General features: G+C 41.5%; 1 protein-coding gene across 3 annotated transcripts in view; it reads right to left on the reverse strand.

The window, feature by feature from the left end:
- Window positions 1-11,180: 11,180 nt before the first annotated feature.
- LOC126963361 (10 kDa heat shock protein, mitochondrial) overlaps window positions 11,181-23,510 on the reverse strand; it is a 328,484-nt gene continuing 316,154 nt past the window's right edge. For 2 of the 3 annotated variants that reach the window (XM_050805645.1, XM_050805644.1), the window contains exon 2: window positions 11,181-11,516. In XM_050805645.1, the coding sequence (XP_050661602.1) occupies window positions 11,187-11,495 (309 nt within the window). In that variant the 5' untranslated portion in view covers window positions 11,496-11,516 and the 3' untranslated portion in view covers window positions 11,181-11,186. Of the gene's footprint in view, window positions 11,584-23,510 lie in introns of those variants that run through there. The other variant, XM_050805643.1, reaches the window with a different exon arrangement.

Consider the following 23,510-nt stretch of genomic DNA (forward strand, 5'->3'; position numbering starts at 1 on the left):
ATGTAGAAGCTGTGGCAAGTTACCCAGATCTAGCTAAAATCATTGTTAAAGATCACTACACTAAACTACAGATTTTCAATGTAGACAAAACAGCCTTTTATTAGAAAAAGATGCCGTCTAGGACTTTCATGGCTAGAGAGAAGTCAATGCCTGGTTTCAAAGCTTCAAAGGCCAGGCTGTCTCTCTTGTTTGGGGCTAATGCAGCTGATGACTTTAAGTTGGAGCCAATGCTCATTGGCCATTCTGAAAATCCTAGGGCCCTTAAGAATTATGCTAAATCTACTCTACCTGTGCTCTAGAAATTGGACAACAAAGCCTGGTGGGCAGCACATCTATTTACAGCATGGTTTACTGAGTATTTTAAGTCCACTGTTGAGACCTACTGCTCAGAAAAAGAGATTCCTTTCAAAATATTGCTGCTTGTTGATAATGTACCTAGTCACCCAAGAGCTGTGATGGAGATGTACAAGGAAATTAACATTGTCTTCATGCCTGCTAACATGACATCCATTCTGCAGCCCATGGATCAAGGAGTAATTTAGACTTTCAAGTCCTATTATTTAAGAAATACATTTTACAAGGCTTTAGCTGCCATAGATGATGATTCCTCTGATGGATCTGGCCAAAGTAAACTGAAAACTTTCTGGAAAGAATTTGCCTTTCTAGATGCCATTAAGAACACTCATTATTCATGCCAGGAGGTCAAAATATCTACATAAACAGGAATTTGGAAGAAATTGACTCCAACCCTCATGGATGACTTTGAGGGGTTCAAGATTTCAGTGAGGAAGTCACTGCAGAAGTGATAGAAAGAGGAAAATAACTAGAATTAGAAGTGGAACCTGAAGATGTGACTGAATTTCTGCAATCTCATGATCAAACTGGAATGAATGAGGAGTTCCTTCTTATGGATGAGCAAAGAAAGCCCTTGAGGACCATTTTCTTCTCCTGGTGAAGATGCTGTGAACATGGTGGAAATGACAGCAAAGGATCTCATGACACAGGCTTAGTTGATAAAGCAGTGGCAGGGTTTCAGAGGACTGACTCCAATTCTGAATGGAGTTCAGAATGTATGAGTAAAACACTATCAGACAACACTGCATGCTACAGAGAAATCTTTCATGAAAGGAAGAGTCAATCAGTGCAGCAAATTTCACTGTTGTCTTATTTTAAGAAATTGCCACAGCCACCCTAACCTTCAGCAACCACCATCCTGATCAGTCAGTGGCCGTCAACATCAAGGCAAGACTCTTCACCAGGAAAGAGATTATAACTCACTGAAGTCTCAGATGATTGTTAGCATTTTTTAGCAACAAAGTATTTTCTTTTTTTTTTTTTTTTTTTTTTTTTTTGAGACAGAGTCTTTTTCTGTCACCCAGGCTGGAGTGCAGTGGCGTGATCTCAGCTCACTGCAACCTATGCCTCCCGGCTTCAAGCGGTTCTTGTGCCTCAGCCTCCTGAGTAGCTGGGATTACAGGTGTGTGCCACCACCCCGGGTAAGTTTTCTATTTCATAGAAACGGTATTTCAACATGTTGGCCAAGCTGGTCTTGAATTCCTGATCTCAGGTGATCCATCTGCCTCAGCCTCCTAAAGTGCTGGGATTACAGGCGTGAGCCACTGACCCTGGTTGTATAAAGTATTTAATTGTTTTTTATTTCCATAGGTTTTTGAGGAACAAGTGGTATTTGGTTACGTAAGTTAGTTCTTTAGTGGTGATTTGTGAGATTTTGGTGCACCCATCTCTTGAGCAGTAGACACTGAACCCAATTTGTAGTCTTTTATCCCTCACCGCCTTCCCACCCTTTCCTCCTGAGTCCCCAGAGTCCATTGTGTCATTTTTATGCCTTTACATCCTCATAGTTTAGCTCCCACCAATAAAGTATTTTTAAATTAAGCTTGTTTTGTTAGACATAATGCTATTGCACACTTAACAGACGACTGTATAAGTAGAAACATAACTTTTATTTTATTGCTATTATTTTTGTAATATCTGTCCTAATAAGCATTATGTAGTATCTCATTCATAGATTTGACTTGCAGTTTTCTAATGACTTATGATGTTGAGTATCTTCTCATGTGTTCATTGGCCATTTGTAGATGTTCTTGGAAGAAACGTCTACCCAAGACCTTTTTTTCTTTTAACTTTTGTTTTAGGTTTGGGGGTACATGTGTGTGGGTTTGTTATACAGGTAAATTACATGTCACAGGGCTTGGTGTTCAGATTATTTCATCATCCAGGTAATAAGTGTAGTACTCAACAGGTAGTTTTTGATCCTCTCCCTCCCCCCAGCCTTCACCCTCAAGTAGGCTCTTGTGTCTGTTCCCTTCTTTGTGTCCATGTATTTTCAATGTTTAGATCCCATTTATAAATGAGAACATGCAGTATTTGGTTTCCTGTTTCTGTGTTAGTTGCCTTAGGATAACGGCCTCCAGCTGTATCCATGTTGCTGCAAAGGACATTATCTCATTCCCTTTTGTGACTGCGTAGTATTCCATGGTGTATACATACCACTTTTTAAAAATCCAGCCTACCATTGATAGGCATTTAGATTGATTCCATGTCTTTGCTATTACGAGTGGTGCTGTGATGAACTTATGAGTGCATATGTCTTTAAGGTAAAATGATTTCTATTCCTTTGGATGTATACCCAATAATGGAATTGCTTGGTCAAATGGTAATCCTGTTCTAGTTCTTCGAGAAATTGCCACACTGCTTTCCACAATGGCTGTAGGGGTTCCACTTAAACCGCTGAGGGAAATCTCTACACAGCTGGTATTGCAGCCTCTGAGAACAGGGTGCCATGTTCTGGAGATCAGACCTTCATGGGGACATTTTGTACTGCTGGTGCCTAGACAAGCAGTTGTGGAAAGCAGTGTGGCAATTTATATTCCTGCCAGCAGTGTATAAGTGTTCCCTTCTCTCTGCAACTTCACCAGCATCTGTTATTTTTTGACTTTTTAATACTAACCATTCTGACTGGTGTGAGATTGTATCTCATGTTGGTTTTGATTTGCATTTCTCTAATGATTAATGACGTTGTGCATTTTTTCATGTGTTTGTTGGCCACATGTATGTCTTCTTTTGAAAAAGGTTTGTTCATGTCTTTTGTCAGCTTTTTAATGGGGTTGTTTGTTTTTTGCCTGTTAATTTGTTTAAGTTCCTGGCAAAGATTCCATGATGAAGATGCCAAAAGCAACTGCAACAAAACCAAAAATTGACAAATGGCTGCACGGCAAAAGAAACTATCAACAGAGTAAACACACAACCTACAGAATGGGAGAAAATATTTGCAAACTATGCATCCTACAAAGGTCGAAAATCCAGAATCTATAAGAAACTTAAACATAACTTTCATATGCACAGGAAAGGAAAAAATTTGTATGACTCACTTTATTGTGATAGTTGCTTTTATTGTGGTTATCTGGAACCTGCAATATCTCCAAAGTATGCCTGTACAAGTTTTTGTAGGGCCATAGTTTTCCATGTTTCTTTCGTATATACCTCAAGGTGGAATTGCTGGGTTATTTAAGTAATTATAAGTAGGTTTATAATATGAATTCTATAGATTGTGGGCTATTCTACCAAGAAACATTGCTGAGGGCTTAAAGATCTGAGCTTGTCACTTTCCCCCTCTCTGTAAATTTTCCAGGGCCATCAGAAGCAGCCAGTTGCATACTTAAGGCTTTGCCTTCCGGGTCACTCTGCTGCAAGCAACCACAGGTAATTACAGATTCATCACAGGCACTGGAAGACTGAAAGAACAAAAAGCAGATGCTAAGATAACCCTGAAATTACTCACACCAGGAAGAAACTACCATCCCAGGCTGGGAGAATAAAAGGGAAGGGATATTGCTATCAGGACCTTGGTGCTGTAGGGGTTCCACTTAAACCGCTGAGGGAAATCTCTACGCAGCTAGTATTGTAGCCTCTGAGAACAGGGTGCCACGTTCTGGAGATCAGACCTTCATGGGGACATTTCGTACTGCTAGTGCCTAGACTATAAGTAGCGTGTTGATAGTGGTGGACCCTCATATTTAGAGGAGGATCTTCAGTCTAGCTGGTACCTGTGCCTCTAAAAAGGAAGCCTGGCCATGCCCTGGATGTCTGCACTGGCAGCACAACCCAGTGGATATTCCAGTCACTCATGGGGCAGGGAGTGTGCCCCACAGATGCTCGAATGGTCCAGAAGCACTGGCTCAGGGTGAGAAAAAAAGGATAGCCTGCCTGGCTGTACAACTGCAAAGGGGACATGGTCCAGCTGCTTTGGACATCACTGAACAGGCACAGCATGGCAGGTGCTGGGAGCAGTCACACAGTGGGCAGCTCGAACCTTTTCCCTGCTGCTATGAGAGCAACACTGCTTGGAACTGGACACTGGGGGCGGTGGGGGAAGCCTTTTTTGTCCACTTCCTACCTAGCCAATCTCCCCTGAATGCTTCCTATTGACAGAACCTAAAAGGAAGTCAGTTGGTGAGGGGCCTAAGAAGTGGAGTTTGGAGATCTTTAGCTCCAAATGAAGCAGGATGGCCTTAGAGCTGAGACACCAGAGGGCAGAAGATGAAGAGCCAGATAACCTAGATACTGGCCCCAACCCAGCACTGACTGGGTGAGTAGACTTAAGACATTGCCTAACCTTCCTATGCCTCAATTTCCTTATTGTAAAAAGCCAGGTACTATCACTGACCTTAGAAGTCAGCTAGGAAGATAAATCAAGCCAATATATGTATAAGTGCTTTATAAACTCTAAGAGCCATTTCAATGCAAGACATGGTGACGGCTGATCTGTGTTGCTGAAAAGCTGCATAAGGGAAGTTTATATGCCCTAGGGTACGCATTGCCCACAGGGAAAATGATGTGAGTGAAAGATAAGTCCAAGGATGTGCAAACAGTAGGCAAGCATCACACCAACATGTGAAACTAGAAGAGCAAAATACAGCATCAAGTCTCTAAACCTGACCCAGACGCCAGGTGTGGGAGAAAGAGTGAATGAGAGCTTTGAGTTAGATGTCTCTGGCCCAAATTTGTTCTGGTAACAAGTGGGGAGGATAATAGGGAATCCAAGATTCAAGGGGGGCATGGCCATGCAGAGTGGGAGCTCGGGAACTTGCTATTCAAGCGGAGGGCATTTTCTTGGCTACTGAGGGCAGGCAATTTGTGGAGTCAGGCAGGGCTAAGCATTGCTGGAACAGCCTGGAAGAAGGAACGGTCATGCCTTCTCACTGGTGCTCTCCACCTTTGCTCTTGGGGTTGCCCTAGGTGGGTTTCTTTGGTGCTTTTACTGTTATCCTTCACTTTGTTTTTCCTGGGGACACACTGAGCACAAGCACCCAGGATGAGTGTCTTGATGACAAAATGGACCGAGGCAGGGCGCAGTGGCTCACACTCGTGATCCAAACACTTTGGGAGCTCAAAGTAGGAGAATTGCTGGAGGCCAGGAGTTCGAGACCAGCTTGCACAACATTGTGAGATCCCATCTCTACAAAAAAAATTTAAACATTAAGCCGAGCATGGTGTCACACACACCTGTAGTCCCAGCTCCTTGGGAGACTGAGGTGGGAGGATTGCTTGAGCCCAGGAGTTCAAGGGAACCATGATCGTGCCTCTGCCCTCCTGCCTGGGTGACAGAGTGAGACCATTAAAAAAACAACAACAACAACAAAAAAACCCAGAATTATAGTCTTTCCAAGCCCCACTTTTACCAATGTGCATTTTTGATCATTTGTGAATATTGATTTAGAGAGAACATATACTTTTTATGACAAAAACCATTGCTGTAGAAGTAATGGTATCTCTGTCCTTCAGTTACTGAAAAAGGAAGCTCCTCACCTCTGTCTGTGTCCAGATAGAGCGCTGCACACAATGATTCTCAGAGGCTCCTTCCTGATCCGGCACTGGGAACAATACACTCTCCACCGTTTCCATAGGAGAAATCTCCGCCCCCACTGCGCTCTGAAACATTTCCTTTTCCTCCTCTGACAAACTGCATTACCAAACCTAGGGATTGTGTTCTTTCAAAATTCGCCTTCAACAAACTACCTGTATGCACCCAAAGGAAACAGCTGACCTACTTACCTAACCCAGGCATGCCAGCCACCTGTGTTGTGCCAATTCTATGATTGGTGATTTAAGTTGGCTTATCTTCTTTTACCCCACTGCTTGCTATAAATATGTCCCTATAACTTACACCAAGGCAGCAGGTGCCAATTAGAAAGTAGGCTAATGGCTTCAGAAGGCTCCTGGTCTGTGCTGCTAACAGAAAGAGCAAAGATCTCTTGTGGATCTCCAACAGAGAGCCTGTATATTATCAGACCAGCTGGAAATGTTGTTCCACCAAATGCGTCTCTTTTAAGAGAATGGAGGAATTTTGAAGATAGGCATCGGTCACAGTTCATTCTTCTTCCTTCCCCAAACAAACCAAGTCCAGGAGTTCATATGATGCCTCAATGTTTAAACTTTGAACAGTTCCATGAAGGAGTTCCCAGATCCACTATCTCTAGCTAGACACTCTATGTGCAGATAAGGGTGCCCCAGGAAGAAGAAACTACATGACTACAGAGAAGCTCGAGGGAGCAGTGGGAGCGACCCAGGTTTAAGACGATGCACTGAGCATGCATTAGGTTGCCCTCTCTCCCCAAATCCCATTGCAATGATAAGAAATGACATTTTCAAAGAATAAATCCATAACAGTGTTGGAAAGCAGGAAAAGGTGTCATAGGCAGATCAAAATTTATCTCCTAAGGTATTTAAGAAATTAAATTGTCACTCATACTAATTGTAGGGAGTAAAATAATACAGGTTTAAAAAACATTAGTCTCTCCCTACTCCTTTAAGGCCACCAGTGTTCACATCTGATATTTATATTTCACACACACAGATGACAGGTAGATAGATGACTGATCAATCTATAGATAGATGACTGATCAATCTATAGGTAGATGGTTTGGAGAGGGTATGGTTTGTTTTCATATAAATATCACCTTATATATAATAGATTTATAATACACTATTATTTTATAACATTTTTATGACTTAATAGATCATGCATGTTTCTTCACGTCAATGCAGACAAGTCTAACTCATTCTTTTTTAATTGCTGTATAATAATCCATGACATGAATGTGTCCTAATTTCTTCACCTTCTGCTATTGATGGGCACTCCAGTTGTTTTTAACTTCTTGTCATAATAAACAATTAGGCAACAAGCACCCCTGCACATTCATTCTTATGTGTTAGCACAGTTATTTTGTAGTAGAGGCTCACAAAGATGGGGACTGCTAGATCGAATATATGTGTGTGATTTATCTCTATAAGTATGTATAATTCATTTGTTTGCCATACTACTTGATAACTTACACCTGAATATTATGACAATTCACTTCCAAATATTTCAGCATGCCTCTCTAGGAATAGGGATTATCTTCTACACAGCTGTAAAACCACTGCCATATCTAAGATAATGTAAAATCATTTCATTATATCATCTAATAATACAGCTCATATTCAAATTTTCTCCAATTGTCTGAAGAATCTCCTTTACAGTTTTCTCTTTTTGCTAACCAGGTTTCAATCTAGGTTAATGTATTGCATCTCTTTTAGTGAAGAAGAATCCTCTCATTTTTTTTCTTAAGACATTGGTGTTTAAGGTGACCAGCCAAGTTATTTTGTATGTCCCACATTCTGCATTGCTGTGATCATTTCTTCCCATTAAATCATTTAACTTTTCTGTTTACTTCTGCTATTTCTGAAATTGAAAATTAAGCCTAGGGGCTTGATTAGATTAAAGTTACACAATTCTGGCAAGAAACACAAAAATAAATATACATGACATGAGATGTTGTATAATAAATATGTATTTTCAATTGTAGTAAACATTGTCAGATTACTTCCCCCAAAGATTGCATAATGGCATTGTGCATTTCCACCAGCATGTCTATTTCTCTGCATCTTAACTGTCCTAGATATTACTGGGCTTTCAATTTTTGCAAATTTGGTGGATTCCTCACGATGATATATCTCTGTTCATTTGCATTTTCTTGACTGCTATGGAACAAATCTCTGATCATATGTTCCTTGACTACTGGGTAATTCGCTTCTATGAATTTTGTGTTCACCTACTATACTTGCTAGAGTAATGTAATTCAAAAGTAAAGAAAACTCAAACTTTTAGGGCCATAAAATAATAGAAGTTCATTTCTTATTCATGTAACAGTCCAGTGAGGGTGTTTGGTGGGCAGGTTTCCAGGAGATGATTCAGGGGTGTGGGCTCCTTTCATCCTGTGGTTTCACCATTCCCTGGAACTTTGGGAGGAAAGGATAGAAAAGCAACACCCTTTCCTTAACCTCCTTGACCCTGGCAATGACACAGTCACTTACCTTGGCAAGAACTAGTCACATGAAATCATCAGATGGGAAAGGCAGGGGCTCAGAAATCTGGCTCCTAGTTGGACAGATGCTTTTCAGAAATGGCATGAGAATCTATGGCCATCTTGGCCACTTATCCTTTTGTCCATTTTTCCATTGGACTGTCTTTTCTAGAAAAATTATTAATAGGATTTGTATAATAGAATGGTTTACCATATGTATCCACTATACGTGCTATAAATATCTTTCCTGGTATATTATTTGTCTTTGAATTCTATTTAGTGTGTCTTTTGTTTATATATATATTTATTTATTTATTTTTCTCTGTGAAGATTCCAAAGTAGTATTCTATTTCCTGTGTCTTTTGCTATACAATTATTTTTAAACTGTCTGTAGTCAAATACGAATATATATACACTCACACATATTTAGGCACACATACACATATATAAAGTCATATTATATATTTTTTCTATCATATTCCTTTACTTATTGCTCCTGTTTTTTCTATCTTACTAAGAAGATACCCCCCAAATAATGCAAATACTATCTTGAATTTTCTTCTAATATTTTTATTATTTAATGTTGTACGTTGCACCTTAACCTATTTGGCATTTTTTTCATATACTACAAATTAAATTCTACATTTGTTTCTTTCTAAATCGATAGTCCCTAGTTAGCATTGTTTATTAAATAAGTCATCCTTTCTGGCCTAGCTTGAAATGCTACCTTTGTTTATATTAAATTCCCATATATTCATTAATTCAACTTCAAATTCTGTTCTCATCCACTGATTTTTCAACATTTATTCTTCCACATGAACTATGTAATGACTGTATGTAGTTCTGAAAAATGGGGAATCTATTGGAATCAAATTAAAATAACTGGGAATGACAGACAATGTTTTAAAATTAAATCTTCCCATATAAGAACATGAGCTATCTCTCTGTTTATTCATGCTTTATGTTTAATAATAGTTGACAGTTATAGAAAAATATATAAACAAAAGACATGCTAAATAACATTTATTTCTAAATATGTTATAATTTTTAATGTATGAATGAAATATAAAACTTTTTAGCTTCCAACTTTTTACTGCTAGCTCAAAGATATTAATTTTGTAAATTTACTTTTTATCTGCCTATTTAATGAAATTATCTTATTTAATTCTAATGGTAGGCTTACTTTGATGTTCTGGATATACAGGCATATTATCTGAAATGAAGACATTGTTGTCTCTTCCGCCTACAGAACCACAGGGTCAGCTGTGCCCCTTCTCCTTTCAGTATATTCCCATATTACAATTTCTCCTGGATAAAACCAGAGAATGAGTCTCTAAACTAAGTAGGCAGAGGGCTGAAAAGAAGAGGCTTCAGGGAAGGAGATTCCCAGCATAGGCAGTTGGTTACAGAGTGAAGGAAAGTAGAGAACAGGCAGAAAAAAAGGATTCCAGGATAGCTGAAACAATATCTTTAAAGACTGAAAAAGAAAAAAGAAAAAACTAGCACCATCCATTTCTATACCTAGCTCAACTATCCTTCAAGAATGAAAGCAAAATAAAGACACTTTCAGACAAAAAAAAAGAAAAAGAAGATTTGTTTTCAGCAGACCTAGACTAAAATAAATCCTAAATAAAAGATAAAGGCAAATTATAACAGATGGAAATCTGGATCTTCAGAAAACAAAGAGCACTGGAAATGGTAAATATGGCATATCCACATAAGATTATTTTCTCCTCTTAATTTTATAAAATGCATATGGTTATTCAAAGCAAAAATTAGGTAGTGGCTCGCACCTATCATCACAACACTTTGGGAGGCCAAGCCAGGAGGCTCGCTTGAGCCCAGGAGTTCAAGATCAGCCTGGAGGGCCACGTAGGGAGACTCATTCTCTACAAAACTAAAAATTAAAATTAAAAAACTGGCAGGGCGTGGTGGTTCATGGCTATATTCCTAGCACTTTGGGAGGCTGAGGCAGACAGATCACTTGAGGCCAGGAATTTGAGACCAGCCTGGCCAACATGGTAAAACTCCGTCTCTAGTAAAAGTACAAAAATATTAGCTGGGCGTGGTGGCGCACACCTGTAATACCAGCTACTCGGCATGCTGAGGCAAAGGAGTCATTTGAACCTGGGAGGTGGAGGTTGCAGTGAGCCCTGATTGTGCCACTGCACTCCAGCCTGGGTGACAGAGACTCTGTCTATATATAAATAAATAAATAAATAAATATTTTTTTAAAAAATTTAACAACCTAGCTGGGCATGGTGACATATACCTATGTTCCCAGCTACTTAGGAGGCCAACGTAGAACAATGGCTTGAGCCCAGGAGGTTGAGAGTACAGTGAGCTGTGATCATGCCACTGCACTTCAGCCTAGGTGACAGAGCAAAATCTTGTCTTAAAAAGAAAAAAAAAAAAAGGTTTTCTGGCCAGGCATGGTGGTTTACACCGGTAATCTCAGCACTTTGGGATGCTGAGGCAGGAGGATCCCTTGAGCCCAGAAGTTTGAGACCAGCCTGGGCAACATAGGGAGACCCCATCTCTTTTAAAAATAAATAAATAAATAAATTTAAAAAGCAAAAATTAAAATATTGTATTTTGGAGTGCATAATATACATAATGTATTACATATAATAACTGCAGCATAACAGATGGGGCTGGAAAATATGCCATACAGTTTCAAGATTCTTACATTTTTTTTTTTTTGGATGTCATTAGTTTATTATAAAAGAGAACTATGGAAATTATTTACATGATGAAAGATTTCAGAACTTCAGTGGAATGGGCAGCTTCATGTTGATGCCATTTCAATAGTGATTTATTTCAGTCTAGGTACTTTCCAAGAATGTCACCATCTCTAAATAGGAAATAATCCTTGTCATCTAGAACTACTTTGGTGCCTCCATACTCTGGCAGAAGAACTTTATCTCCAACTTTCACGCTAACCGGTTGAATCTCTCCACCCTTTCCTTTAGAACCCGATCCAACAGCGACTACTGTTGCTTGCAATACTTTTCCTTGAGATTTTTCTGGAAGCATAATGCCTCCTTTGGTTACAGTTTCAGCAGCACTCCTTTCAACCAATACTCGGTCAAAGAGTGGAAGAAACTTTCTAAACGCTTGTCCTGCCATGACTCCCTCCGCCTCAGACTCGTACTCTGGTCTAGTGTAGCGCCACAAGGAGAGACTCGCGGCGCAGCCCTGGCGACACGTGAAAAAAATGATTCTTACATTTTTTATCATCAGGTACATACTAACTATAAGTAAACCATAATATGTGAAGAATATATACTGCAATTCCTACAACTTCTAAAAAAATACATTAGAAAGAAAGGATTTGAGCTTTTCCTTGAAGGTTGTAGGTGTGGCAGACTATATATTTCTCCTTGCCGCACCATAAGGGTGTATGGTGCCCCACCCAGTAATGTTGGCCTGGACCCTGAGATTTTCTTTCAGAGGAATCAGAGCAGAAGAGCTAGTTCTGAGCCTAAACCTGAAGACACATTGTATGCTTCCATTCATGTCCCTGGGAGTTTCTACCCTTCACTATGAGAATAACATGTGAAAGTTGATTAATTCTCAGACTGAAGCATATCAGCCCCAGCCTACCTACATATCCGTGAGTCTGGTGAGTGCGAAAGAAATATGTGTTGTTTTAGAGCACTGAGATTTTAGGGCTGTTTGCGATTGCAGCAAAATTTGTTGAAAGCAGTGGAATTTGAAAATGGGAATGGTAGTAAGTAGTAAAATTCATGCAAGTCTCTTTAGGTTACTGATGTTGCCAAACACAAAGTCCACTTCTGAAGCCCACTGGGATATAAAATCCATGACTACAGAGATTTTGTGGGTCTTGTTCATCATTGCATATCTTCGGCATCTAAAACAGTGCTTGGCTTCTCAGTGAACTAAAAATAAAATTACCATTCAACCTAGCAATCCCATTTCTAGGTAAGTACCCAAAGGAAAATAAGTTGTTCTACCAAAAAGTTACTTGCTCTCATATGTGTATTGCATCTCTATCCACAATAGCAAAGTTATGGGATCAACCTAGGTGCTCATCAACAGTGGATTGGATAAATAAAATGTGGTACATATACACCATGGAGTACTATGCAGCCATAAGTAAGAATGGAATCATGCTCTCTGTGCAACTGAAGCTGGAAGCCATCCTCCTAAGTCAATTAATGCAGAAACAGAAAATCAAATACTACAGGTTCTCACTTATAAGTCAGAGCAAAACAATGGAGACACATGGACATAAAGGTGAAAACAATAGACACTGGGGCCTCCAAAGGAGAGGAAGAAGAGAGGAGAGGAAGGTTGAAATACTACCCGTGGGGTACAATGTTTGTTACTCAGGTGATGGGTTCAATAGAAGCCCAGACTCCAGCATCTTGAAATATATCCATGTAACAAACCTGCACATGTACTCCTGAAACTAAAATTAAAAAATAAAATGAATAAATAAATAAAAAGAAAAGAAAAGGAAAACAGTGCTTGGTCCATAAGAGGTATTCACTCATTCATTGGACAATAAATGAATGAAGTACTGTGAGGGAGTGAGTTGTTGAATAAGAAGGGAATGGTTTGACTGGTCTGAAAAGCTAACCTGAGATAGGATAGGGATAGATTGTAAAAGTCTTGAATATCCCACTAAGGTGACTAAACTTGACTTAGTTGGTAATGAGACTTACGTAACAAGACCCACGTAAGACTTTAAGATCAATCAAGAGATGGTATGCAGGACAGGTGGACAGGGATACGGGAGGTGACAAAACCCATTAAAAACCTACTATTGGAATTGTCCAAGCCAGGTGTGAGGTGGCACTGACCAAAGTAGTGCTAATAGAAAAGGGAGGAGAAATCATAATGAAATTCCCCATTGTTCCTGGCAACAAACTAAAAGTAGAAGGTGAAAGAGAGTGGAATCCCAGGTTTAGCTTGGGGCCAGCAGAAGAACTGATCTCTGGAGGATGGGCGGCTTTGGGAAATATTTATTTTGGCACCCCAAATGCCATATCTGAGTGCACAGTTGAAAACAGGGGCCTACAGCTCAGGAGATGAGTTCTAAGTAGATTTGGGAATTAGAGATCACTCTTAACTGATTTGGCCCATCCTGAAGCCATAGCAACTGATGAAAGAGAGAGAGAGAAATAAAAAATTAACTGATTTGGCCCAGATCTGAAGTCAAGAAAGAGGATGACACCACCAAGGGGTGAATGAGTGTAGAGTGTAGAGAGTGTGAAAAATCAAAAAGAGAATCTTGAGAAATGTCATTTATATTCACATAGTCCTAACAACAGGAGAATAATTGGTCCCAAGCAAAGGAAAACAGGGCAGGGCACACAGGTGCAGAAGCCAGGAGAGGAAGGGTGTCAAAATCCCACTGAGGGGACAAGATGAAAAAGCGGCCAGTGGGTGTAGTAATTGGAGGTCACCCTTAAACAAGTATTAATTCAAGGCTCAGGTAAGAAACATGGCAAAGAGCGGTGCAAAGCACGTGTGAGGAAAATGCTACAGCAGCGCGGGAGGACAGTGGCAGCGAACGAAGGGCAGGATGGGGCCAGGTGTTGAGGGTGACAGCCCAGCTCAGAGAGGTTTTGTTTAGGGTAGGGGAGACGTGAGCACATTTGTAGATGGCAGCGAAGCCACTGGAGAGAGACTGACTATGCCAAGACACAAGAGGGAGAGGAGATACCTGATTGGGCATAAAGGTTGATAAGTCAAAAAGGAACGGAAATGAGAGCCCAGTGCAACCTTAACAGCCTTAAAAAGGGAGCTGCGAACAGCTGTGGTTTATCAGCACGGATGTTTCTTGTCCACACGTCAAAGCGTAGCTTCAAAAGCAGGGGCGATCTTTCTTAATTACCCAGCTTCTGTGGCTATCATATATATAGCCTTAGGGCTGGAACAAAGGAGGGAGGCTCTTAGTGAAAGCCCTCGATGACAGTGACGGTGTCATTCCCACTTTGCAGACATTCCATTCATTCTTACCCTGTCTTTCAGCAGAACGTAGGACAGGTATTGTTGTGAGGGCCAGAAATGGGAGCTCTGATTTGGATGCCAAAATCAAAGTTAGGAAAGGAGCCAGTGTTTCCTGTTGCCCCCTAGATAGCCCCACATTGCTCTGCAAAACCGCAATAGTCACTTAACCCCCGGGCACTCACACCAGGGGAAAAGCTTTCACAGAATGCTAAGAGTTCCAACAAAAATACTTGAACTCTCTTCAGTTCCTTGCATCTGACCTTGGTATTTTTCCCTTGAAAATGAACCACAGTAGTTCCAAGGAGTACGGGGAAGGGGACTAGATGGACAATAAGATAAGGGGTTTGGATTTGCCCAAGAATTAGGACTAAACCTTGAACTTGGTTATATTCATAGTTTTTTGGTTATAGACAAGTTTTTCCAAGTGTATAAAAGCTGCCAACAATCTTTCCATTTGTTAAGAACTGCACTTAGCGATTACTCTTCATGTCAAAAAAAAATAAGGGCTTACTATGTACTGGGTACTGTTCCAATCACTTTACACATATTATCTCATTTATTATTATCCTGTGGAGATTCTTGTTAGGATTAAATAAGATGATACATGGAAAGAACTACCTTTCTCCTCATTTACAAGTAAGGGAACTCTGGCTTGGAGAACCTGGCCACATATTTTAAAGTATTTATGAAATATCATCTGCTTGTTTTCATCTTTTATGAAGATGCATCTAGGATACATCCTGGGCAAGTTGCCTGGACAATCTAGGCAATTGAATTTCCTACTGAATTTCCTCAGAGAAACTATCACGAAAAAGGTAAACCAAAGGCTAGGACAGTAGTTCTTAACTCTGAATCCATATAAAACTCACTTGAAAGGCTTTGGAAACCTGCTGATACCCACATGACCCCAAATATTCTGATTTAATTAATTAATCTGAGGTGGGCCCTAGATACAGGTACTTGAATCTCTCTTTTTCTCTCTCTTTCTCTCTCTCTTTCTCAATCTGCGTGTGTAGGGGGGCGGGTGTGTGGGTGTGTGGGTGTGGGTGTAAATCTGGCTCCTCAATTTTTCTTCTTCTCTCAGCAGATTATTCTCAGTGTTGGACAATTCCCTTAGAAAGCAGTGCTAATGGGTTGGTTTTGAGAGTTTGCAGGGGCTGCACTGCTCCAGCCCTATCAGACTTGCTTACCGCAAGCCTCTTGCACGCAGCTGCTATTGGAAACAGCAAGAGCCTTCCCAGGTTCAGCAGCTATTCTCGAGTCAGCTCAAAGCTCTGTTCATTATTTTGGAGTTCTGTTGTCTCTCAGGCCCCTCCATGCTTCCTCTGTTGATTTTCTTTGCTTTCTCCTGCAGAAATGCTACTACTTGCAGGTCTTGTAGCTGCTGGTAGGCCTCTACCTGGTGTATCTGTGGGTTCTTGAAGACATCCCGTCACCTAGTTTAGCTGTAAATGTTGTGAATGGGATTTTACCTTTACTACCTGTGTGCTCTGTTTTAATATAGAGATTTGAAGAGACTGAAAAACAATGCCTCCATATTTCCAGAATCTTCCCAAGTTACTCTAATATGCATGATTGAAAACCATGATTTGGGAGGATGCCCAGGGTACAGAGGCTTGTTGTTAGAAATAGAAATTCCCAGATTTGAAGACTAGACCTAAACAAGGTCTGTGACCCTGGTAGCAAGCCCATGGAAATGACTGGAAACAAACAGATCAAAAGCCTAAAACTGAAGTTTTAAGGAAGGTGTGATACAAAAGTTATTCAAACCTGGCCAACAAAACTTATGATTGATTAACCTCCAGGGTTATGGCCATATAGTTTCAGAACTACCACCAACAGAAGAGACAAGCTAAAGCCGTGTAGGCCCAGAAAAAGCGTCCTTCTCAATGTCTCTCTCATGAAAAATAATGTACAAGAGGCCAGGAGCGATGGCTCACACCTGTAATCCCAGCACTTTGGGAGGCTGAGGCGGGTGGATCGCCTGAGGTCAGGAGTTCGAGACCAGCCTGGCCAACATGGCGAAATCCCATCTCCACTAAAAATACAAAAATTAGCCAGGCATGGCGGCGGCGCCTGTCATCCCAGCTACTCGAGAGTCTGAGGCAGGGCAAATTGCTTGAATCTGGGAGGCGGAGGTTGCAGTGAGCCAAGATCACGCCATTGCACTCCAGCCTGGGTGACAGAGTGAGACTATGGCTCAAAAAAGAAAGTACAAGAGAGATCCTTTTTCTCATTTCCCAAAGGGCAAAACCAAGTGCCAGGGAGATTCCCCCAAGAACACAGAACTTAGGGATACCAAATTGGTTGACCAAAAAACCAACTCCACTTTCAGACCAAGAAACAGAATTCCCATCTGTGAGGATATGACATACCTTGTTTACCATGATCTTCTTTCCCAAATGGAAGGATTTAATGTATGTGTCCTCTTCTTTTCCCATGTTTATAGGTTCACATAGGATATATTTATCATTTGTGACTAATATATTTTCCACATTCATCCTACATCTTGGATAACTTCTCACATTATGAGTTCTACATTCCCAAGGTAGAATCCAGGAAATTCATATCTCTGGAGTCCCTTGCCTCTACAGGGCAGACACACAGCTTAACTTCCACCTATCGGATACACCCACGGGAAATGTGGAAACAGGAAAGAGCAACGCTGAAGCATTGAGATGAATCTTTCAGCAAGTGTGGAGGTAGTGTTTGGTTCTGTAACCGCCCAACCGGTTCTTCCTGCCCAATGCCTAGACAGAGCCGATTTCTCTAGATAGTGGAATTGCAATAGAGAAAGAGTTTAATTCACACAAAGCTGGCTGGACAGGAGACAGGAATTTGATTATTACTCAAATCAGTCCCCTCAAAAATTCGGGGATTGGGTTTTTGTTTTTTTGTTTTTTTTTTTTTTTTTTTGAGACAGAGTCTCGCTCTGCCACCCAGGCTGGAGTGCAGTGGCCGGATCTCAGCTCACTGCAAGCTCCGCCTCCCGGGTTCACGCCATTCTCCTGCCTCAGCCTCCCAAGTAGCTGGGACTACAGGCGCCCGCCACCTTGCCCGGCTAGTTTTTTGTATTTTTTAGTAGAGACGGGGTTTCACCATGTCAGCCAGGATGGTCTCGATCTCCTGACCTCGTGATCCGCCCGTCTCAGCCTCCCAAAGTGCTGGGATTACAGGCTTGAGCCACCGCGCCCGGCCCGATTGGGGTTTTTAAGGATGATTTGGTGGGTAGGGGGTTGGGAAGTGGGGAGTGTTGACTGGTCAGATGAGATCATAGGGAGTCGAAGTGGATTTTCCTTGTTGTCTTCTGGTCCTGAGTAGGAACATAGAACTGGTTGAGCCAAATTACTTAGTACGGGAGGCATCCAGCCAAATTACTTAGTACGGGAGGCATCCGCTGGTGCAACATGCAGCATCTGTAAAACATCTCAAGTGCTGATCTTAGGTTTTACAATCGTGATATTATCCCCAGGAGCAATTTGGGGAGGTTCAGAATCTTACAGCCTCCATCCACACCACTCCTAAACCACAATTTCTAATCTTGTAGCTAATTGGTTAGTCCTACAAAGGCAGACTAGTCTCAAAGAAAGAAGGGGGTTTGTTCTGCGAAATGGCTATTATCACTTTTGTTTCAAAGTGAAACCATAAACAAAGTTCCTCCCAAAGTTAGTTCAGCCTACACCCGGGAACCAACCAAGGACAGCTTGGAGAATAGAAGCAAGATGGAGTCAGTTAGGTCAGATCTCTTTCGCCGTCATAATTTTCTCAGTTATAATTTTTGCAAAGGTGGTTTCAGTTCTATCTGGGCAATAGTGGTAGTACTTCTGGCAACCAGCCCCTAAGTGCTGTAGAAGTCTGGTGGCAGCGACAGGAGTATTTTTGCTGGACCAGCACCTGGGGCATGATTGGGCTTTGTTCCTAGTCTGTAGCTTTAGAATGTGGCTCTTTGGTCCCCTTTGAGATGCTGTTTGCTATATAATGTCACTTACTAAATTCATTTTTTGTTTAATATAGTCCAGTAGATTCCATTGTTTGTAATTGGCAATCCTGAGCAATAATGTTGGAGTGAGTAATTTATCATTTAATCCTAATTTACTCAATAATGAGGAGCTACATCCTGGCCTGGCATTATTAGCTACAGAGGCTGGAGTTGCAGCTGGCTGAAGTTTGTGCCGCTCAGGTAAGTATGAACATTTTGAAGGTGAGGTGTGGATATTGATTAACAATATTCTCAACATCCACTCTCAACATCCTCTCTTTCCCTCTTCCACTGTGTTGGAGCCACGAGGTTTTAGTTGGATTAATCCCACACCCCAGCTACTGGGATAGATCATGATTGGTCTAAAATAATCTGACCACAGTGATTGGTTCAGGGATGGGCCAATTAGAAGATGGTTTAGAACTCTTGTTCTAAACTGTGACTTGAAGTCTTGTTCTAAACTGTGAAGCCAGTCACAGAGGTGGGTAGAGGTAAGACAGCCACAGAAATAGAGCCAGATCAAATGCACTGGAAGCCTACTACCTGTGAACCTTTTAGTTATTATTGAGCCAGAAGATCCTTTTTAGTCATAAGCCATCTTGAGCTGGATTTTTTTTTCTACTTGCAACTGAAAACATCTCAATATAAAAACTGTGCAAGGTTTTTGTTCCCGTGTGTGGCTTTGAAATAGCTGTGCTAATCATGGAGTTAGCATTTAGCCATCCCAACAGAGGGCAACATTTTGGTTCATTTCTTTTTAAAGTAATCAAAAGTTGGCAGGGCACGGTGGCTCACGCCTGTAATCCCAACACTTTGGGAGGTCAACGCAGGTCGATCACTTGAGGTCAGGAATTCGAGATCAGCCTGGCCAACATGGTGAAACCCCGTGTTTACTAAAAATACAAAAATTAACCGGGCGTGCTGTCAGGTGCCTGTAGTCCCAGCTACTAGGGAGGCTGAGGCATGGGAATCACTTGAACCCGGGAGGCGGAGGTTACAGTCAACTGAGATTACACCACTGCACTCCAGGCTGGGCAACAGAGCGAGACTCAGTCTCAAAACACAAAAATAACAAAATAAAAGTACTCAAAAGCTATTTAACATATTCAACTTGGTGCCAACTTGTGCTGGCCACTGGGCTGGTGACTGGAGACGGAAAGATGAGTAAGATGTAGTACATGTTCTAAAAGGTTTCATTTTAGCAGGTCTCAAAGGAATTTATGCCTCAAAAATTCAACCTTGTTCTATCAGTGAGAACACTGAAGTTCAGAGAAGTCTCTTACCCAGTTGTTAACAGCACCAGGACTGGAAGCAAGGTTTATCAGTGTACTCGTCCATTCTTGCATTGATATAAAGAAATACCTGAGACTGGGTAATTTATAAAGAAAAGAGGTTTAATTGGCTCATGGCTCTGCAGACCGTACAGGAAACATGATGCCTATATCTGCTTAGCTTCTGGGGAGGCCTGAGGAAACTTACAATCATGGTAGAAGACCGAGGGGAAGCACACAAGTCACATGGCTGGAACAGCAAGAGAGAGAGAGAAGGGGAAGGTGCTGCACACTCTTCAACAACCAGATCTCATGAGGATTCACTGACAATGGCAAGGACAGTACCAAGGGGATGATGCTAAGCCACTCATTAGGAAATCCACCCCCATGATCCAGTCACCTCCCACCAGCCCCTATCTTCAGCACTGAGGATTACAATTCAATATAGGATTTGATGGGGACACAGATCCAAACCACCTCAGCCAGCTACAAGCCTGTGGTAATTTTGATTTGATAAATAAATATTTGCATTGAGTATGTAAGACATCTAAGATAACCAGGGTGTTCTCCTTTAGAGTTTGGATGTAGATATATGTAAATTTCCCAGCCTCTTGCAATAGCCTCTAAAATACAACAGTGGGATAAACAGATCCTCAGGTTAGTAGAGAATCTATTTCCCACCCTCAGAACAACTTATTCCCTATAAACCCAAGGTTCTCATAGGGAATTCCCTCACTCACATCCAAGGGCCAGCCCTGGTTGCTTGGACATAACAAATCCCGGATCATACTCACATTGCCATTGCAGCTGTTGGCACTGGAATAGGTTGTCACTGTTGGGTCCAAAGAAACATGGATGGTGCTGAGTTTCCTGCTTCTGAGACCCTCACTATCAATGGTGTCCAGAGTGCTCAGGTTACAGTGGCTCACCACTATGGGAAGAGGACAAGCTTCCCCTTCACCAGTGCTACAGTTGAACAAGGCTGTCCCATGCCAGCATTGCCCTGGGATCCCAGTGTTAGAGCTCTTTAGGTTCACTTCTAAATCCTTTGCCACTGGGCAAAAGGCCTTGCCCAGGATGACTGAGAAGGAGAGGTTCCAGCATCTGCTGCCAGAACCATGGTTCTCCTTTTATCACTGGACTTAGTCAAAGTGCCTGACCACTATCACATTGGTTTCTGCCCTTGGGGCAATTTTATCCAGAGAGCCTCGATTGCCCATATCTGTCACTGCGTCTTTGTCAGGGCCATCCCAACTTATAATAGCACTTATTCTCCAGGAAGAAGCACTGAGATCTACCGTCATCTTCTCTGAAGACCCGTGAATTCCCAATGGATATTACCCTTGTCTCACACAGCAGCCATTAAGTTCCTCCTACCCATTGGGTGTTTTCTGGCTTTTGGTTTTTTTGGGGGGATGGGGGAGCAAAATTAATTTCAATCACATTGAATACCCTATTGTAAATCTCTATTGTCTTTTGGATAGAGGAAAGTAATCTATGTCTTCTAAGGACAATAATATTTTAGATTCTCTTTGAAAAAGATCTCACTGAATTGTTGAAATTCTAAAAAAATCACCATAACGGCTAATATAAAATAAAACCTTTAAGGTCTGGCTCATTGGCTCATGCCTGTAATCCCAGCACTGTGGGAAACTGAGGCAGGAAGATCACCTGAGGTCAGGAGTTTGAGACCAGCCTGGCCAACAGAGTGAAACCCCGTCTCTACTAATATACAAAACTAGTCAGCCATGGTGATGGGTGCCTGTAATCCCAGCTATTCAGAAGGCTGAGGCAGGAGAATCGCTAGAACTTGGGAGATGGAAGTTGCAGTGAGCCGAGAGATGGCGCCATTACACACCAGCCTGGCCAACAGAGCAAGACTGTCACACACACACACACACACACACACACACACAGGCACACACAGATCTTTAACTAAATCACTGAATATGGTGGGCAACCTCTACAATGGCTCCTAGGGAGCCCCACCTTTCAGCATACACGCCCTTGTGTAATCCCCTGCGCTCGAGTGTGAGCTGGCTCTACCTAGTGACTTGCTTCTAACAAAAAGAATATAGTGAAATCAACGGACTGTCATTTTTGAGATTAGGTTACAAAAAGATTCTGATTTTTCTATTATCTGGTCTCTCTCTGATTTTTTTCCTATTATCCGGTCTCTCTCTCTCTCTCTCTCCCCCCACCATCCCCCATCCTCCCCCCACGCCCCCATCTCTCTCCCTCCTCCCTCCTTACTCTAGGTGAAGCAAGCTGCCATGCTGTGAATAACCCTGTGGAAAGACCTGCAAAGAACTGGGGTCTCTGGCCAATAGCGAGTTTGGCTCTGAGGCCCGCCAACAGCCACATGAATGATCTTGGAAGCAGTGTCCTCTACGAAGCCTTGAGAGGACTGCAGCCCTGGCCAACTCCTTGATTTCAGTCTCTCTTGTAAGAAATCCTGGATTTTCTTTAGGCTTATGAAGAGTCTCAGGCACCCAGACTAACTGCAACTGCATCCTGATTCCTGAAAGACAGTCTTGAAATGCCTGTCTGCTGCTTTAATCCACTATGTTTTGGAGATTGTTACACAGCAGTACATAGCTAATACACTGAGTATTTGTAATACAAGATATTTGTAATACAAGATATCCTGAAAGACAGTCTTGAAATGCCTGTCTGCTGCTTTAATCCACTATGTTTTGGGGGTTGTTACACAGCAGTAGATAGCTAATACACTGAGTATTTGTAATACAAGATATTTGGCTTTATATAAGACTCTGGCTTCAAGAGTGTTTGCATTCTTTGAAAGCTTTGTTCATACGTGAAGGAAAAATCAGTGACTCCGACCCAGGAAATCTCTCTCTGAGCCTCCCAGCTCCACGGCTGATTGACAGAGTGTCTCTGGGTTAACCACCTTCAGTTTCCTCACCTTTAAAAAAGGTATGATCATTTCTACCCTACTTTTCAGAGTTACACCAGTGGAAATAATACATGTAAAGCCACTTCCAGCAAGTGAAGCGCCGCACACACATGATATGTTTTGTTTTTAAAAGCCAGTCTTGGCGCCATTGCCATTTTCTGTTCTTTTCCTCTAAATACACCCATCCTTCATACAATCCCAATTGTGCCGTGTTGTGTTTAGCCTGAGAAATACGACCGATTGAAACTGTACACCACCGGTGAGGCTAAAGGCAGCACTGAGTTGCTGCTGAAATTCAGTGTGTTTTCAAAGCGTTTTTCCCTCCTCTAGGGAGTCGGTTGTCAGAGGACATCCTGGCCTGGGAAGATGAGCATTTCCTCCCGGGAATCGGGTGGAGCCAAGGTGGAGGTCCTTCCTGGTGTTACTCCTCTAACTGAAGCCTGTCTTCTGTTCAGTAGACAAAGAAAGTACCTCATGACTTCCTGCATCCTATTCTCCGGGGTGTCATCCTTGTAAGGAAATACTGACTCTAGAGAGGAAATGTGTTTGTGAAAATAGAAATAATAATTAAATCATGTAAATCAAAAGAACAAGATGTATGAGGTGTTTAAAGAAACTAAAGCAAATCCCACTGAACCAAATCTAAATTCAATCAGATGAATATCTGACTTAGCTCGGTTAATTAACACGATTTATCAAGCAATAGGTGTCCAAAATGTTTCTGTGGTGTTTAGGCACTTTTCTGCATTTTGTGAAATGTCTACAGTGAATGTGTAACACTTTGGTGATCGAAAATGGAGAGGAATCAATTAGAAAAGCCTTCAGTAAATAGTACAGAGAGTATTTTCTTATTTTTGCTAAAAGAAATGCAAAAATGATAAGCTTGAAACAGATGAGTGGAAAGGAGTAGGATGGGAGGGGGGATGGAAATAAGCCTTCTCAGAGTACAACTTTTAATATCATTTTGATTTTTGAAACATAGAAATGTTTTACAT

Source organism: Macaca thibetana, chromosome 9 (genome assembly GCF_024542745.1).
Source record: "Macaca thibetana thibetana isolate TM-01 chromosome 9, ASM2454274v1, whole genome shotgun sequence".
NCBI classification, from domain to species: domain Eukaryota; kingdom Metazoa; phylum Chordata; class Mammalia; order Primates; family Cercopithecidae; genus Macaca; species Macaca thibetana.